This window comes from Corythoichthys intestinalis, chromosome 18 (genome assembly GCF_030265065.1).
Source record: "Corythoichthys intestinalis isolate RoL2023-P3 chromosome 18, ASM3026506v1, whole genome shotgun sequence".
NCBI lineage: Eukaryota > Metazoa > Chordata > Actinopteri > Syngnathiformes > Syngnathidae > Corythoichthys > Corythoichthys intestinalis.
This window is the reverse complement of record NC_080412.1, coordinates 13635597-13655388: the sequence shown is the minus strand read 5'-3', so window position 1 is coordinate 13655388 and position 19792 is coordinate 13635597. Positions and strand designations below refer to the sequence as shown.

Here is a 19792-nt window from a genome sequence, read left to right as displayed (position 1 = left end):
CCATTTTTGTGGGCTAACGAATGGAAATGCTGTCAGAGTCGCCAATTACCTTCTCTGGTTGTGCTTGTCTGTTTGGCTGTCGATACTCAACAATCGAGGGAACAGCCCCGATCTTCGTTTCACCGGAGACTTCACGTTACACTTGGGAAGAGAAAAATGTGGTGAACTATTTGATTGCGACTATTATTAATGTGATTCAATCCATAAAAGTGAGCTCACCTCTGCACTAATATGCGCCAACCCCCCGCCACTCAGACTGGTCGGCAACCCGCCGCCACCCCTTGACATGGTCTCCATGGAGACGCTTCGTCCTCGCATGGCCCTCTGAAACAGACAGAAGGGAGAGTTAACCCTTTCTATTCGCTGTCATTAGCGGCGCTAGACGTCCATTGGCACTGAAACATGAGCATTCACAGTAGTACTAATGATTTAAATACTGAGGGGGGGGGTTAACTCTCCAAGTCGATGGCAGACAGTGAGTTAATAGTAAATGGTACTGTCTTATTTGTTTATTTTAAAAAAAAAAATTTTTTAACTCTCTTTATTCCATTTGTTTTAAAATCAGTAAATATTCTCTTATTTATTTTGTTTATGTATTAAATAGCTTAAAAAAGATAAAATTGAAATTATTCTCTTTATCTTAAAAAAAATATATATTTGGTAGTTTTTATTTAATTTAAAATGAAAAACAAGGGAATTTTTACAAATGTTATTTGTTATTTATGATATTGTTTTTATTATTTATCAACTTTAGAGTGTTATTGGAGGCCATAACCAGAGTGTATATCTGTTTTTATTCATTTTAATTTTAGTTTTTATTAAAATATTGATTCATAATTTTATGTATTCATTAAAAATTTGATTAAGAAAAAAAGATTAATAATTAAAACCTTTTTGTCCATGTAGGCCACACATATGTTAACTCTCTCAGTGCCATTGACCATGATAGACATCAAATCATGTGCTTGTTTTAACCTTGTCACTAGCAGTGTTGTCACAGATCAGTTGAAAAAGTAATTTAATTACTCAGTACGCCTCAAAAAAGTAATCAGGTTACTTTACTGATTACTTTATTATCAAATTCACTAAATTACTTTAAAAGTAATTTATCGGTTACCGTTTTACCATTTTTTCTCCATTTGCTGCCTCAACATCAGAATGACAACAGAAAAATGTCATCACATGTAATTGACTTTCCGATAATTGAATTTAAAGAGGAAGATCAGAATTTTTCACATAAGGCTTAATGTTCGACTTAGCCGGGGTTTAATTAGTCGATTGAGTTGATTTCAACCGCCATTTACCTGTGCTAGCTAATCCATTCAGGAGCCCTGAAACTAACAAATAACACAAAAACTGCATGGAATTTTGTTGAAATCAAATCCACTGACTATTTAAACCCCCGCTAACTCAAACATTAAGCCTAATGTTGAAAATTCTGAACTTCGGGTTCGGGTTAACAGCAGTTAAGTGCCAATATAAAACAATGCAAATTGATTGCACAATAATCAACAACACACAAATGAATCGTGTGGGTCAAAGGTGGGTCATGCGCGAATGTGCGCGCACAACCCAGAAGTACGCTGTAGATACACACGGTCAATGTGGCCACAAAACTTGGCGGCAACTAAGCACTTTACACTGAATCGGATTTACAACACATCCCAAAGATGCTAAACGAACATGTCACCTCACAGCATAAATGTGCAACATTAATATGATGTGAACAATGCTTGCAGTCTTGGAGCGATGACTACCCGCTGTTGCAATGACAAAGCTTTGAAACGGCCACGCATGTAGCGGCTTCAACCTATCGCTGGAACCCTCCACAATGAAGGAAAAATACATTCATTCATGGACGAACACAGATCAACATTTCCTCGCACATCTCCACAGGTGGCTACACTCGGTTCGAATGTGCACCCCGCATTGTCACACCTTTCTCAGTCCAAACACTTAGCGCGTGTGACTCGAGATCAAAACAGAAAGTAACAGTGAGCGGTTACCATGGAAACGAACCAGTAGTGAGAAGATGGGGACCTTTCTAACATTTTCTATTCGAAATGCCCTCCATATATGACTACAATAGTCTTCATTCTACATATACTTGTACACATCAATTGCAGTCGATGGGGTTAAGTTTTTTTAAATGACCAAAAATGATACCACTGTATATTTAAACATTGACACGACACTAAGACAAAACTGGAGTAAAACTTTGCTCCTTTAATCACCTTTAGGAAACTCACAAATCAACATATGTGCTAATAGGTGAGAGAACTCAACATTTTCATTTACCTTGATGGATTCCAGCAGACCTCCGTGTGCATGTCCATTTTCGGCCCGCGCCTCCTCGTCGAGAGTCTGCGTCAATCCCAGCATTCTCTGGGAGCGTCTCTGCAGCTCGTCGTTGAGGGTGTCCAGGAGGGCGGACCTGGTTCGCTCCTGAAAGAAATTGTCAATGCAATGTTTAAATAAAGGGAGGATTGAGAAAAAAATCCCACCACTGTTTAAAAAACTGGTGTCAAACTGGCAGCCCGGGGCTGGTTTCGACCTGTTACGTTTTTTGGGGTGACCTGCCGAAGTAAATCATAGGCATGTATGACCTTATGTTTTTTTTTTTTTTTGCTCAAATGAAAATGTAAACATTTCTACAGTCCTCAATGAAAGATCGTAGACTACCGAAACCAGAGAATATTGACAGGATTGTTTCCTTGGATAAATTGTTTCAAATAAATAAACATGTTTTAAAATTGTAAGAAAAAAAAAAAAAGACAAAATCACTTTTTAAATTTTTGTTTCTTTATTAAAAATATAAGTAAGGAAAAAAGGATTGTTTCTTGATTAAAATATAAGTAAGGGAAAAAGAATAAAAATGAAAAATGGCCTGCAGCAAATATGACTTTGACAACCCCAGTTTACATGATTGATTTTGTTTTACTGTATTGCAAAAGCAAGTTTACCTCTAGTCGAGCGAAACGGATGCTCTTGTAACAGGCCAGCTCTGCGTTGATGAGCTTAGTGAGGAGAAATTCACGAAACGCTGGACCCTGAATGACAGAAAATCTGTCACAAGTTGTCATCATCCCTCCATTTTCTTTCATGAGGGCGCTCATTTTCCTGCTTTCATTTTCCTGCTATCAGCACTCACGCAATAGCAGGAAACTTAAACACAAGTATCCCCATTCACATTCACACTATTCAAAAATTCTTCAGTTACTCCCCACTCATTGTCTGCCATTGACAGCACTAGACATTTATCTATCATGGTCAATGGCACTGAAAGAGTTAAACACCATGACAAGTACCAAAATCTCACCTTCTTAAAAACAGATGGGTTCGGTAGAGGGGGGCCAAACGGTGGCACGTCCTCTCGTGCCGTAATGGACACCTGTCAGTCACATGTTGCCAATGAATAATTTCAACTGATGACATGAAAAACCTCATAGATATCACATATAATGAAGCTAGATATCTGGTATGCGCTGTTAGCCAACGGGGACAGGTGTCATTGTCATTTTGGGTCGCTGCCATTCCATAGAATTAACATTATAGTCAAAGGAGCATGTAGTTCGAAATAGCTATAGCTTGCTCAATTTTTGACCGATTTTTAAACTGCTTGGTTTGTCAGAAATGTCAAAGACATTTACAGGGATCCCTCATTTTTCACAGTTAATGAGGACCAGAACCTGCCGCGATAAGTGAAAAACCACAAAGTAGCGCACCCAACCAAAAAAAAAAATTTTTTTTTTTGTTTTTTGTGTGTGTGTTCAATGTATTTATTCAGATTTACCATTGGAAAGAGATGCCTATAAGAAATGTTTTTTCACTTTTTTTCCAAAGTATAATTTTAAAAAATGTATATTTTTTTAAGCACTTCAAATGTAATAATTATGATCAGTTTTAAACATGTTACTGTCCCTCCGAATTATTTTTAAACAAGAATAAAGTAGTACTAGAAAAATGCTTGGCTTTATTAAATGCTTCACTGAGTGAGTCCACTCAAATCCGCTCGGAGCTGCCTACTTACACAAAATGAGTTGCCACAGCAACTGTTTAACAATTTAAAAGATGTTTGATGCATGCGGCGCTTCAGAAGTTCGTGACTCTGGTAACATCAAACACATACATCTGTTAATCATTGTTAACTTTAATAAACAACTCCTGTGCACGTGCACTGCCTGCCTGACAAACAAACAACAGGGACAGGGAGACTGCGCGATCGGCTGGGACAGCTCATCTGTATTTCTTTTTAATCGAAAAAAAAATCTGCAATGAACTGAGGGCGCGAAGTTTGAAGCGCAAAGTACCGAGGGATCACTGTATAACATTTTTTCAAAATCCAGCTAGAATCATAGCCACCCTAATACTGTTTGTTATAAACCAAAGCATTTGTATATCCGTCAAGATTTCAGCGAGTTGAGAGTATTTTTGCTGAGAAAATCCCCTTACATCCGTTACAATCGAGAGTGCCAGATAAGTCTTCTGACACACAATGGCTGCCAGTTACTTACACAGCAGACTCTCCCTTTCTACATCTAGCTTCATATATGTGACATATATGGAAAAAGCTGTGTAGTAGCTAAAAGCTTGGCCATCTCAACCTTGTAGCTGGTGTTCTCCGAGCAGGGATCCTCCACCTGCACGAGGACGAAGGCATGTAAGAAGTTGGAAGCGATCATGTCTGGCACGAAGGGGGTGGCCTCCTCCTGGAACACTAAGGCTACGATGTCGTTTCCTATGTGACGCTTCCTCTGGAGCTGAAGATGAATCAAACGTAGTCAACTAGCTAGCTGCAGAGGTCACATGACTGGACTCCTATCAGATCGGAGTCAGCAATTTCAGGCTTGACGGGACATTGTGTCCATGTAACTACAGCTAAGGTGTCATGCCTACCTGTTGGCTGTCTCCCTCTGTGAAGGGAAGCTTGGTGGAGACATGGAACATGACCTCTTGCTGTCTGTGGACCGTATAAACTGACTGAGAACCCGTCTGACCGTGGGACACATCCAGACCTCCCCGAAACCTGCGGCGGGAGCACTTTGTCGGAATATTTATGGAAAATGATTGAGGCGCTCGGATAGTTTATTCTGACAAACCGACCTTGGTCAAAATCAACAACAAACCTTAAACTTTGATCAAGCTCTTTCTGGCACGAAGGGCCACTAATGGTACTCTGTACTAATTAGTTGACGAGGAGTGACCCTGACCCTTTAAAGTCCTGTAGTTTCACAGTGTCGCCCAGCAGCTGGAGAAACTCTTGGAACGCTGGCGTTTCTTCGTTGTTCCTGAACAGCTCTTCCTCGGAAACCTAGCCGATATCCACACACGATATTAGATTTATTCCTAATTATCTAACAAAGGTGTTTCTCTAATGATTATTAACAAGGCTTAACCCTTTATAGGGGACTCATTTAAATTATTAAATAAATTTAATTGAAAATCAACTTATTTCTCATGGAAATGCCCCCAAATCAACAGGTAGTAACCTGAAAATTTCCCTAAATCAATAAAAAATTGAATTGTAAATGCTTCAAAATTAACAGGAAGTGACCCGCAAGAGTTTACCAACCAGCAGAATAAGGCAACTCCACGCAATTTCTTCAGAAATAGCATAATCTAGGTCACGTAGTTAAATGTATTTATTAATAAAAATAATGTAAGAATAATAATAACAATTAATTTAGTAATAATAATTTATTTTACCCGGGGGTCGGCAACCCGTGTTTTGAGAGCCGTATTTGGCTCTTTAGCGCTGCCCTAGTGGCTCCCTGGAGCATTTTCAAAAGTGTTGGAAAATGGAAGAAGATGATTAAGGGAAATATAATTTTTTTGTTTTGATATGGTTTCTGTAGGAGGACAAAATGACACAAACATTCCTAAAGTTTTCCAATGCTGTAAAAATGTGTGGAATAAATATAAATTTCAACATTTCTGTCAACGAAGATTTGCATCATCGCCTGCGACACACATTTCCATCAGCTAGGCGGGATACCAGGCAGGTGGCTATTGGAAACAAACCGGCCACTGCGTGATGGGCCATGGATCCAAAAGGGAAAAAGAGAAAAATAACTGAGGATTCAACGTTTCTTGGACCGAATCATTTGCATTCATTGCCAATGCGAAAGGATTGCCGGAATGTTTACTCTGTGGCAAGAAGTTGTCAAATGACAGAAAAAGTAATGTGGAAAGACATTTCCAAGGAAGGCATGCTACATTTGAGGCCGAGCACCCAGTTGGGAGTGAGAGAAAAAGTGTAATTCCATAACTTCTGAAGAACATACAGGCGGGCAAAAATAGATTTAAGAAGTGGATTGAATCACCAAACACTACTGCTGCAAGTTTTGTTGCAACCCAGGAGTTAATAAAACGTGGAAAACTGTTCACAGATGGTGAGTACATGAAGAAGACATTCGTCAACATATCAGAACACCTATTTGCAGACTTCAAAAACAAAACCGAGATAATAAAGAAAATCAAAGACATACCCAGATAAGGGGCATGTTATGCATGTTCCATTTTGTTGTTTTTCGAAACCTCAAACTAAAAATGACATCAAACATCAGATTTCTGTATTGTAATTCTTTAATTTCATAAAAGCTATGAAACAATTCATGACTATTGTAATGAAGTTAAACCTGAGGTGGCATTATACAACAGAGTAGTCACGTGGTGCGTTGGATGCACTGCAGGGAAAATAAACATTAAATCATGAAGCCTCATTATGTATTTTTAGCCAACTTAGTCATTATAGTAGGCTAATATAGCTAATATCGATACATACAACTGGTGTTGCTTTCATTATTAGGCTTATATAAAGCTTTTAAAAGTTTTGTGGCTCCAGACATACAGTGCTGCTCGAAAGTTTGTGAACCCCACAGCGATGGTCAGATTTTTTGTAAAAAAAACTAAAATAACCTTATTAAATGTTAAGTTATACCCAAATCCACAATACTGACATTCCAAATAATGGACTGAAACAAAAGAAATAGTTATATTGTCATTCTTTATTTAACAAAAGTGGTTGATTTAAGAAAAACTCAGATATCATGTGTGCAAAAGTATGTGAACCCCTTCAGTTAATAGGATATTGCGCCTCCTTTTGCAGAGATTACCTCAACCAAACGGTTTCTGTAGTGACTAATCAGCCTCTCACATCTACTTTGGGGGATTTTTGCCCATTCTTCCTTGCAGAACGCAGTCAGTTGAGAGAGGTTTGATGGGCGTCTGGCATGAACTGCTCGCTTCAGGTCCCGCCACAGCATTTCAATGGGATTTAGGTCAGGACTTTGACTGGGCCAGTCCAGAACACGAATCTTCTTCTTTTTCAGCCATTCCTTGGTTGTATTGCTGGAATGCTTTGGATCATTATCATGTTGCATGATCCACCTTCTGCCAAGCTTTAACTTCAAAACAGATGGCGCCAGGTTATGTTCTAGGATTTGACAATATTCCTCAGAATTCATGATTCCCTGGACTATGTGGAGTTGTCCAGGTCCTGAGGATGAAAAGCAAGCCCAGATCTTGACATTCCCACCTCCATGCTTCACTGTTGGGAGAAGGTTCTTTTGGTGGTATGCAGTGTTGACTTTTCGCCAGACATGGCGGTTTTGGTTGTGACCAAACAGTTCAATTTTGCACCTACATCAGTTGATGAAAACTCTTTTTAATTTAGTCTCGACAACACAACTGTTAAAAAAACAAAAAAAAACTACTGAATTGATTGATTAGGAAATCAGGTTGAAATAATAGAAAATTCCAAAATGTTGAGGGGGTTCACAAACTTTTGAGCAGCACTGTATTTGTTTTTTTTGTGTGTTTTTTGGCTCAATATGGCTGTTTAAACATTTTGGGTTGCCGACCCCTAATTTGACCTATAATGGCTTAATGAAAAACCCAAGTCAGAGTGTGTGTTGACTAAGTGAATGGAATCTCCACATTTTTTTACCTGTCCAAAGCGTTGAAAAATGACTCCAAACTTAAACGTGTTGTTGACCTCGTGCTCGTCGTAGTTGACAATCAGCTGAGACGCCTTGAGAGATGAGCACAAGACAAAAATTCCTCACTTGTGTCAATCAATAGCCTGCGGCGTCAGTCAAGTTGAGCTTCACCTTCGGGTAGAGGACAGGACTGAAACGGAGGCCGGCTGCGTCTTCGCCTAGCAGCTGTGTGACCGAGAAAAAAACCAGAAGTGATCAAAATAAAAAAAGAAAAAAACATTACAAGAGTGGCCGGCTGTCCGTTTGTGCGAACCTTAACCAGCTCTTGCACACTCGGTATATCGGGCAGTTCTGTCACCGACAGCCGTTGATAGATTGTCTTCACTCGAGACCTGAAATTCCAGAAAAGCACCATCACACGCTCGCTAGTCACCATCAAGTGTCGTATTATGAATTTTGATTCATCCAAATGATGACAAACTGAACACCTTAACCTTACTTTGGGATATAGTTGAAGACAGAACAGACATCCCAATATTTTTGTATCAGTGCAGTACATAGTCTAAGGCTGGGGAAGTTAATGAGTTAACCCCACGTTAACTCACTGATGAATTCTTACGGTTAATGATTTGAATGTTGCATTAACATCCAACAGAGAAAAAGTGAAGCCTTTGGTTTTAGCTCATCTGTCTCAGAGGCCAACGTCCATCAGAATGTTGGACTAGACATACAGGCTCACAAAGCAGGCATGCCTTAACCAGTGTTGTTTTCGTCAACAAACTTTTTTTTCATGACAGTGACGCGATAATAATGGGCTAAAAACGTGTTAGGAGTCTCAAACATAACGAGCCTAATGCCAGTTTTCATCTGACGAGACAAGAATGCGACGCAAATGCGCAATAGTTTCAGAACGTGTGACATTTTATGTGTGGTTAGCCTGCATCCTAGCAGTGTCTGCTTGTGTCACTCTTGTGACGTGCTGCGCCCCTCCCGCACTCACCAGTGCAGTGTCCTCCAGTCTCAAGGCATGCACACAAGGTAGGATTTGTTTTCTTATCTTGGCCAGAGAGAATATGCAATATTGCTTCAGCCTTTAAAGGTCTGTGCTGAGTGATTATCACACACTAAATGTAACTCGTAGTGTTATCATACCATTCGTTTTAGCATTAGGCTAATGCTAACGGCGAGCATCCTCTTAAACTCTCGGACAACATTTTTTACATACGTAGCGTCCAGATGTGTGTAATCAATTGAAAATAATATACTGTTTTCCTGCTGAGTGTGCTTTATCACCAAGTTGGTGTTGTCCTTGTAGATGCTATAATATGTGCTTGTCTGTCAATGTTAATTCGAAATAGTTGGAAACCTGTATTTATTTATTTAGTTTTGCAGATTTTTTTTTTTTTTTTTAATTTTACAGACGAAAACATCTTAAGTAAACGTCAACTAAAACTAGACTAAATTAGTCTTGAGTTTTCGTCAACAAAAACTAGACGAAAAAAAACACATTTTGAGATCACTAAAATATGACTAAGACTAATAAGTACTATCGGCCAAAAGACCAAGGCAAAAATTAAAAAGGGCTGCCAAAAACAACATTGGCCTTAACTCATTGGCTGCCATTGATGGCACTAGACATTCAATCCATTTTAAGTGGAAGAGAACGTTAATTCGCGGATTGGACGTCTACTCATAATAAAATCATTTAAAGAACCACATGACTGGACATCTATCATCGTCAATAACACTGCTGAATGTACCTGATGATGATGTGGAGGTGTTCCTGCTGATTCTCCTCTTCATGCCTGACAGACAACAACAAGTTTCCGACACTGCTGCACGGGCAAGAAAAGTTTAAATGCTCCTGTGGGAAAAAAAACACAACGTCAAATCTTACAATCAGCTGCTATCTTCTCTTCTCACATTTACAATTGTGTTCAAAATTATTCAAACCCCCAAGTCCACCACTCCTAAGAACAAAGGTTTCCATCAGGTGTTGTCAAACAGCTGATGAAAACATCAGTAGATGTGAACGGAACCCTAATGAGCAGCAATTATGCAGATTTTAAAAGGGCTGTGACACATGGCTGACCCATCTTTACAACATGGTGAAGTCCAAGGAATGGTCAAAAACGTTCAGAGAGGAGGTCATTTCACTTCATAAGTAAGGATATGGATATAAAAAGATAGCAATAGGACTAAAAATTTCAAGAGACAAAATTGGGAGCATAGTCCGCAAGTTTAAAGCTAAAGGCACAGTGGAAATACTACCTCGGTGTGGTAGAAAGAGGTTACTGTCTGCAACTGTGCGATACCTGATGCGAAAGTTGGAGAAAAATCCCCGGGTGACAGCTGAGGAACTACGACAGGACATGTCATAGGAAGGTATTCAGGTTTCATCCCAGACAATAACACACATACTGAGAAATGATGGCTTCCATGCAAGAACTCCCAGGCGCACCCTCCTGCTGACTACAAAGCACAAGAAGTATGCCAAAAACCATGTGGACAAACCACAAAGGTTTTGGTATACTGTTCTCTGGAGTGATGAGACCAAACTGGAACTTTTTGGGCCAATGGATCAACGGTACATTTGGAGGAGAAAGAATGATGCTCATAAAGAAAAGAACACCCTATCTACTGTGGGGCATGGTGGTGGTGGTGGGGGTGTCAGTCATGCTCTGGGGTTGTTTTGCTTCTTCAGGTACAGGGAATCTTCAACGTGTGCAAGGTATTATGAATTCAGTTGAATACCTGGAGATCTTGGGTGCAAATGTCATGCAGTCATTGACAAAGCTGAGGCTTGGGTGAGGTTGGACCTTCCAAGAGGACAATGATCCTAAGCATACCTCAACATCTTCCACATCTTGGTTGCAAAAGAAGTGCTGGAAGATTCTGGAGTGGCCATCGCAATCACCACTTAAATCCTACTGAAAATCTCTGCAGGTACTTGAAGAAGCAGTTGCAGCACGCAAGCCCAAAAATGTTAACAAACTGGAGGACTTTGCCCATAAGCAATGGGCAGAGAGATACCTGTGGATCACTGCAAGAAACTTGTGTCAAGCTATGCTCATCATCTAAAGGAGCTTATTGTTGCAAAGGATGTTATACTAAGTACTAAAGTTACACATACCTCAGGAGCTGAATAATTTTGTCAATGCAGTAATCACAGAAAGGCCATTAATTGGAATATTCTAAAAAATATTTTTGTTATTTCAGTTGTATTTATCTATTTGACACGTCGTTATTTAATGTGATTATAAATAAGATAAAAAACAAATGTCAAACTTGCACAAACACAATGTATCACAAAAATGAGTACACCTCTCGGATTTCTGCAGATATTTAAGTATATCTTTTCATGGGACAACACTGACAAAATGACACTTTGACACAATGAAAAGTAGTCTGTGTTCAGCTTATATAATACAGTTAATTTATTTTCCCCTCAAAATAACTCAAAATATAGCCATTAATATCTAAACCCCTGGCAACAAAAGTTAGTTCACCCCATAGTAACTACGTACATCCCTAAATGTCCAAATTGAGTACTGCTTGTCATTTTCCCTCCAAAAACTTATGTGACTTGTTACAGGAGTGCTGTCAGCATTGCTGCATAGATTGAAGAGGTGGGGGATCAGCCTGTTAGCGCTCAGACCATACACCGCACTCTCATCAGACCATAGGACATGGTTCCAGTAATCCATGTGCTTTGTTGACATGTCTTCAGCAAACTGTTTGCGGGCTTTCTTGTGTACTGACTTCAGAAGAGGCTTCCTCCTGGGGTGACAGCACACCAATTTGATGTAGAGTGCGGCATATGGTCTGAGCGCTAACAGGCTGACCCCCCACCTCTTCAATCTTTGCAACAATGCTGACAGCACTCCTGTAACGAGTCATATGGCATTTTGGAAGGAAAATGACAAACAGTGCTCAATTTGGACATTTAGGGATGTACGTAGGGGTGTACTCACTTTTGTTGCCAGGGGTTTAGATATTAATGGCTATATTTTGAGTTATTTTGAGGGCAAAATAAATTAACTCTTTTATACAAGCTGCATACAGACTACTTTTCATTGTGTCAAAGTGTCATTTTGTCAATTGTCCCATGAAAAGATATACTTAAATTTCTGCAGAAATGCGAGGGGTGTACTCACTTTTGTGATACACTGTATTTACTCAGGCGGTTGAATAATTTTGAACACAACTGTAGACGAACAACGTTTCGAAACAATCATCTATCAAAATAGCTGTCAATCCATTTGATGAACGATTAGACGATGCATCGTGGCAGTCCTAATTGGTAAACATAATCGCCCCCCTCAAAGGAAACCTTGACTTGGATGACGATGACATTTAATTTCCAAAACTGATGACTGTCTACTTGGATATGCAACGAGAAGTGTCTGATGCTACAGCACACCTTGCCCAAAAAGTACTTCCTGTACGCCCGTGCGGCTTGGTTGGACTCTTCCAGACGATAGCCGCCCCCTGCGTTTTCCTGTGCCTCGTCTACTCCTTCTAACACTTCGTCTCTACCGGTGGCGGGAAGGGGCGCTGCTTCCTCGGGGTCCTCTATCCAGTAACCTCCAAACTGGGGGAGGATGACTTGGGGGAATGGTCCTCCCTTCTCCAATACCTGCACATGCAAAGTGCCAATGATTTACAGTCCAGTCAGTTGCCTAGAATAACACTGGCAAGAAAGCTTCTCACCTCCTCAATCCTTGGATAAGGTATGTAGTCATCCTGTTTGAAGAAAGAGCTGTCACATTTACTTGTCCTTGCATAGGAGCCAGTGAGAACAAAAGTGGGCTAACTCCATTTTTCTCATTTTGCAGGACATGATGTCAAAGTGTTATGAGGCCAATCAAATCTGGGGCATTTTCATATTTGTACAGAATAGGTGCATGCCCTTAGGGATTAGTTGATTTCAAACAATTAGTGATGATCGATACAGATAGTCCCTGGGTTATGACGTACCCGACTTACGTGATTTCAACTCTACGCTGCTGCCATTTTGTCTCCAGTCGTTTACGTCACGTAAACAGTACCTTATTGTACCTCACAGTATCTTATTTTTTACATTTTATTAATATGACTGTCCTGCCCTTTGGCGAAATGTGTATTTGATTATAATGTTGACTTTTGTTTTGTGACGCATGCTTTTATTTTGGCGCATGAAGCATAGAGGAGATAGTACTATCGCACGCGAATAACGTATTTGCGTACACAAAGAAAAACGCACACATGAGGAAGAGCACATTTGCTTACACGAAGAAGTCGCGCAGCTGAGTGAGAGAGAGAGAGAGGTGTTAAGATTACACTTTAGCTCGCTGTCTAGCTACGACTTAGCTCCAATGTCTCAGCGAGGATAGTTTTATGACGTATAATACATGTTTTTGGATCGTTATTTTGAGATTTAGGTGGTATTTAGGGGTACTTAAAGGGTTGATTCCAATTTACGCGGAAATTCGTGTTACGTCGCTAGCGTGGGAAGGGAACTCGTTTGTAACCCGGGGACTCGCTGTATTTATCAAAAATGATAACTCGTATTCTAGAGGTCGCTGTCAGCAGGAGCGGATCTAGAAAAATATTCATGGGGTGGCGAGTGGGGGGAAGGAACCTTTTAAGGGTGGCAAATATTTCATGATGGTATAGGAAATTATTATTTCTTTGGACAATGATAGGATATTCTGTGACGATTCGCTTCAAAGGCCTTTAATCGATTTAATACAAAATTATGGAGACATTTAAAAATACAAATCAGTTTTGATGTGTATGACAATTTTGTTGAAATATTTTTTCAAAGTATTTTTTTCTTTTATTTACAAAACGGCATATCAAAATTATAATCATTTTGCATTTTGATCGAATTATATTCAATTGTGCTAAACAAATCGATATATTGATCCACAATGGTTAATTGTTACACACCAAGTGTGAACATAAAGCAGATGTGTACACATATTGAATCAGAGTTTGCTTAGAACTCGTATGTGTAGACACTACAAAGAGGCCCAAGTGATATTACAAATTGATAGAGGGAAACTTGGCTCCATAAAATCTTTTTTATGTTATATTATAAGGATCCTCAAAGACACCACAATTTAATTGATGAAAGTAAATGTCAAATTGACTGGACCTTTAGTTTTTTTTTATTTCATCGATGGTGACTGGGGTGGCAAGCCTATCTTTTAGGGTGCCAGTTGCCACTCCATACCAGCCTGGTGGATCCGTCTCTGGCTGCCAGACCCCCAGTCAAATTGGACTGGATGTCTCACACCATCAATGGCAGTGAAACATGATTACTCAATGCCAACCATCCTAGTTCAAATGGATTTGACGTCGAGCGCTGTCAATGGCAGTGAATAAGTGCAATTTTGTGTTAAAGATGTCAAAAGTCACAGAGATCAGAATAGGTATTTCTTTTAAAAACGATGACAGATTAGCCTTTTTAACTTAATTTTGCCGGGGACGTGATATGATGAGAAGAGTCAAAGGTCACAGAGGTCTGAAATATGGCGATACTGCTTAGGCAGAAGTCTGCTCTATCAGAGTGTTCCTCTAGTTTTGTTACATTTTTTTTTTTTTGTGGAAGGTAAAGCCTGGTTTGATGGCAAAATGGGCTCAGTGTTGCAATGATGACTCTAAAGTACACTCTTAGTTTCAAAGTTGGAAATAAACCTAGACTTTGACTAGTACTGGTCTGAAGAAAGCTTAGCCTTTTCTCTACTCGCTTTAAAATGACAAAACTGGAGTTAACCCAATGTAGTTCAAAGTGGCACAAATAATATCTAACTTCTTATAAGTCACGTGATGAGATGAGGCATATGATGGAACAGGCTTTCTATTTACTAGTCTAGGCATGTGCCGGTATGATATTCTGACGGTATGATAACCTCAAGCCAAAATATCACGGTTTCACGGTATTGCAATGGCAATTACAGCTCTAAAATGCGTTACTTTGAGATATCTGGGTTTTTAAAAAAAAAGAGTTAAATAAATAAATAAATGAATAAATAAAAACTTTACATTAAACAGGATTTTTATTTTTCAAAACAAATTAGCAAATTGGAACATAAGTATAAAATAATTTTAAGTTAAAATAAAATAAATATATCAAAATATTCAAAATAAAATTAAAATAAATGCAGTCTTTTAGGTGAGCCTAAGCCAGGGGTAGGTTTCTTACAAGTGCAATCAATTCATTGCAGTCAGGTGCCTCTTGTTTCGGCTAAAACCTCATTGGTTAAACCAGGGGTCCCCAAACTACGGCCCGCGGACCGGATACGCCCCGCCTCCACATTTGGTCCGGCCCCCTGAACAATCCCAGAGAGCATTTTGAATTTTTTTTTTCTCAGTAGTGTTATTTATTTCCTGGCCTTTTTCTGTGAAGAACTCAGAGAGGGTTATTTGGTTATTGTCTATTTAATTAATTGTGTTATTATATTATATTATATTATATTATATTATATTATATTATATTATATTATATTATATTATATTATATTATATTATATTATATTATATTTAAGGCTGTCAAAATTATCGCGTTAACGGGCGGTAATTAATTTTTGAAATTAATACCGTTATAATATTTGACGCAATTAACGCACATGTCCCACTCAGACAGATTTACAGTAAATGACAGTAGGTTGAAATGCCCACTTGTTAATTGTGTTTTATGGAGTTTTGCTGCCCTCTGCTGGCGCTTGGGTGCGACTGATTTTATAGGCTTCAGCACCCATGAGCATTGTGTAAGTAATTATTGACATCAACAATGGCGGGCTCCTAGTTTATTTTTTGATTGAAAATTTTACAAATTTTATTAAAACGAAAACATTAAGTGGGGTTTTAATATAAAGTTTCTATAACTTGTACTAACATTTATCTTTTAAGAACTACAAGTCTTTCTATCCATGGATCACTTTAACAGAATGTTAATAATGTTAGTGCCATCTTGTTGATTTATTGTTATAATAAACAAATACAGACCTTATGTACCGTATGTTGAATGTATATATCCATCTTGTGTCTTATCTTTCCATTCCAACAATTTATTTTACAGAATATATATATATAATTTAAAGAAAAATATGGCATATTTTATAGATGGTTTGAATTGCGATTAATTGCGATTAATTACGATTAATTAATTTTTAAGCTGTAATTAGCTTGATTAAAAATTGTAATCGTTTGACAGCCCTAATTATATTATATTTATTTTATTTACTTCTGTTCTGTGAAGAATCCAGGAAGGGTTACGTGATTGTGGCTTTCTGAAAAACAATAAATTTTTACATTTAGGCACTCCTGCAATCGTCACACTTTTTCTGTTACAAACTGACCCCGGCCCCTCATCAGAGAAGGGAAAAGTTTTGTGGCCCTCACAGGAAAAAGTTTGGGGACACCTGGGTTAAACTGTCTTAAGTTAGAACAGACCAGGACCCACTGCGGCCCTCGAGGACCGGTTTGCCCACCAGTGGCCTAAGCCCACAGCCACAGCTCAACATTATTACCATCAGAACAAAAATAATTGAATTATTTTCCATAAAAAGCACATGTGTATGACTTGCATCATGTTTACATTATACACACTCTCTTTCTCAACACAGACTGTTGCCAGAGAGAAAAAAAACTGGACGTTTTACCACCGCTAGACACACTAATGACACTGGAGTTAACTCTCGTAGCTGGTGGAAACCATTCGTGATTGTGTTTACTAACCTTTAATTTTGAATAAATGCGAAATCATATTGAGGTATTGCCTCCTCGGCAGTCACCCTCCGCAAACATGTTTCACATGTCGGTTGGCCCTCCTCTGTAACATTTCTGTAGCTGAAGTATTCCCGTACCAGCGTTTTCGTTTTCTTCAATGGGGGGAAAGGGAAAAGTTCAGGAGTTTCATCTCCTCCAACCATAGTGTAGCACAGCTGATTCACTGACACTGAGCAACAACCAGTGAGGGATGGTTGAGCCTTGCAGCTGCAAGCGAGGGATGTCTTCATGCATTTTTGGGACATAAAAAATAGCTAATACTTTAGGGACATTATGATATATTATAAATTTTTTTGCTGTTTTGAAAACTTGACGTTTTCATACCACGGTATACCTTGAAACTGGTAATCGGCACATGTCTATCTACACACTACCCCAATGTTGATGACAATGAATTAGTGGGACAAAACTAGTGACAAACAGGCAACTGGACGCGAGTACAGACAGACTGACTGACATGCCTTCTGCCTCGGAGGGACGGCCTTCATCTCAGCAGCTTCTGGAACCTGCTGCATCACAGACCAAAATGTGGGGCAGTGGTGAGCACAGACCACCACGTGGTGGTATATTACTCTTAGTTATTGAGCCCTCCCATAATTACAAAGAAAAATAAATCGAATTTAACGACCACCCAGTAAAAAAAAGGGCCAGCAATCATGTCACATGACTTACCTCCATCTTGTCCATAGTGTCAAAGAAATGGGCCGACTGCGGACACACAAAGGGATCGATATTGTCGTTATTTTATTTTACTGGTAACCATAGTAACTGCCCTGGCAAAGACCGATGGGCTTCATGCTGTCCAACTCTGAACTAATGTCTATGTTTTAGGGGAGATTTGACATGATGGGACCCGTGGGAAGGATTTACCTTGGTGGTGGGAGGTGCGGTGCGGGGAGGCGAGGGCGGCGGGCAGTCGACATCGGCGCCATTGGAGGCCGCCTGGAGTTCTTGTTTACTGGAACAAACATCATTACTAGTTAACTCATTGGCTGCCCTTGACAGCACTAGGCGTCCAATCCATTAGAAGTGGGAGCGCTGGCAGCGAATGAACGAACGTTCATTCGCTGCCAGCCTCCCACTTCAAATGAATTGGACGTCTACTACTTATTTAAAGAGTCAAGCGCCTCGAGTGAGTTCACACAAGGGACACGATGCAAGAAGCAACACAATAAAAAAAGATCACATCAAGAAAATTCTGATATTTTCTGAAATTTTGTATCCTTGGTGAAACAAAACGACAGAAACCTACTGAATTTTGGTGTGCAGGCGACTTGAAAGAACGAGTAGATGTACAAACAAAAAAGGTCACCGGGATGCGACCATGGAGACATGAAGCCTGCCAAGAGAGAAAAGGTCACGCCTGGTGAGCGCGGCGATGCGGCTACTCTATGTGTACCTTTATGTTGGCTTATAGTGAGAAAGGGCAGGTGTTATTTGTCGGAAATGCAAATTTGCACCGTTTTTGTGTAAAACACATGCAAATACGTTCTCATTTATTTGCAACTATTCCACTTTCAAGTATTCGTCAGTACGCCAACAAAACTCACAGGAAAAATTACCACATTGTACCACAATTCGTTTTAGGCTCTTCGTGCAAATCAAAGCTCGACAAAAATATTAGCCGTATTTCATTTCTGTCCATTTTTTCAGCTTGTTACGCAGCCCACACGTTTTGACCTTCGACCAGTGAATTTGTTCATTCATTTCCAGCCCTCCTAATTCAAACTGATTTGATGTCTACCGCTGGCAACTTCCGCCAGTGAGTTAAACTGCATATGACAGGATAAAAAAAAGTCTTAAATAGCATTATTATGTGAATTACAATCATATTTTGAGACGATTCGACTATATACAACAATTTGGCAAAGCGCAGATAACTACAAATTTGTCTTTTAATCCGCCGTTTAGCCACGCCTACCATTATAGGGCTCTAGCGTCCTCAACAGGAGGATGACGTCGGCAGGATCATGGTTTCATCTGATTTAGAATTCAACCCATTGAGGAGGAATTATTCAGAACGAGGAAAATGGGACGAAGAGAGCCGCAAAATGTCATTGTTTCAGTCTCTCAACTCCAATATTTTTACAGGATATTCTTTTTACCAAAGTATTTTTCCACAATAGCCAAATAAATGGTTTGGTCATGACAAATAACAGTCTTTTGCTAAATGGAATATGAAATCATAAAAATGCATTTATTCAGTACGACATGGCAAAATTACTCCGTATTTGTCAAAACTGTCGACTTCACCTTTATTGTCGCACCTCCCGAACGATATTTTATGCCACCGTAGTTAGTCAGGCTTTTGTCATTTCCCTGCCCTGGCTTCGGAGAATGTAAACAAGCCAAGAGGCGTGACAGCTAGCCGACATGCTGACCCGAACCTAGTGACGTCTCAGTCTTTTTTTTTTTTGCTTTGCTTTGAAAAATCACACAAACCTACACAGCATCATGTCACACGACGGCGGGGTTGTCGATTCTCTTCGCCGATCAGCAACCCGCCCGGCGGCAAGCATGTTACAGCTCGTTTCCCTGCTACGGACAGGAGAGCTCGCCGGGGAAGCAGCTGGAGAGTACCGCCGGACAAACCGGCCGACGTCGGAGGAGCGCGCAGCTGCCACATGGCTAACACGAATATGGCGTAAAAAAATGCTTTACTACACGGCGAAGAGAGAGAGAGAGAAGGCGTGCAGTTGTTGTGCAGCTAACATTGCAGGATGTGTCTGAGGAGAACTTTTCTACATTTCCGTCCATGATCAAACGTAAGTAAATAGTCCTTTAATGAAAGTTTGTAGTGTTTACCTTGTAATTGCTGTATTCATGGCCATTTTTAAAAGAAAATTGCTTTTTTGCTTGCTTTGATTTCTGATGGGCTTGAAAATTTGACAAAACACAGGTCTCACAAAGAGGGCAATAAGCCGATTGTAGCGCTCTCCCGGCAGGGGGGTGTGCGACAAGCTGCCGGTCGTCGGCCGAGTGACATTTTCGGTGGACAATCAGCCACAAAAAGCAAGCCACCTCCGTGATAAAATTTGTGCCATGATCCCAGTATTTGACATAATACAAAATAC

At 39.7% G+C, this 19792-nt stretch overlaps 1 protein-coding gene across 4 annotated transcripts in view; it reads right to left on the bottom strand.

Annotated features, from left to right (window-relative positions):
- LOC130906646 (rap1 GTPase-activating protein 2-like) overlaps positions 1 to 19792 on the bottom strand; it is a 63719-nt gene that overhangs the window by 8491 nt on the left and 35436 nt on the right. For all 4 annotated transcript variants that reach the window (XR_009061350.1, XR_009061351.1, XM_057821172.1 and 1 more), the window contains 17 exons: positions 17589 to 17676; positions 17391 to 17426; positions 17180 to 17227; positions 12654 to 12686; positions 12364 to 12579; positions 9701 to 9804; positions 8254 to 8332; positions 8112 to 8165; positions 7949 to 8032; positions 5211 to 5311; positions 4897 to 5026; positions 4605 to 4760; positions 3320 to 3391; positions 2964 to 3050; positions 2299 to 2445; positions 220 to 324; positions 50 to 141 (listed from right to left, as the gene is read on the bottom strand). Coding sequence is in view for 2 of the 4 variants with exons in the window: in XM_057821172.1 (XP_057677155.1) it covers positions 50 to 141; positions 220 to 324; positions 2299 to 2445; positions 2964 to 3050; positions 3320 to 3391; positions 4605 to 4760; positions 4897 to 5026; positions 5211 to 5311; positions 7949 to 8032; positions 8112 to 8165; positions 8254 to 8332; positions 9701 to 9804; positions 12364 to 12579; positions 12654 to 12686; positions 17180 to 17227; positions 17391 to 17426; positions 17589 to 17676 (1632 nt within the window). In the remaining 2 variants the exon portion in view is untranslated. The remainder of the gene's footprint in view (positions 1 to 49; positions 142 to 219; positions 325 to 2298; positions 2446 to 2963; positions 3051 to 3319; positions 3392 to 4604; positions 4761 to 4896; positions 5027 to 5210; positions 5312 to 7948; positions 8033 to 8111; positions 8166 to 8253; positions 8333 to 9700; positions 9805 to 12363; positions 12580 to 12653; positions 12687 to 17179; positions 17228 to 17390; positions 17427 to 17588; positions 17677 to 19792) is intronic.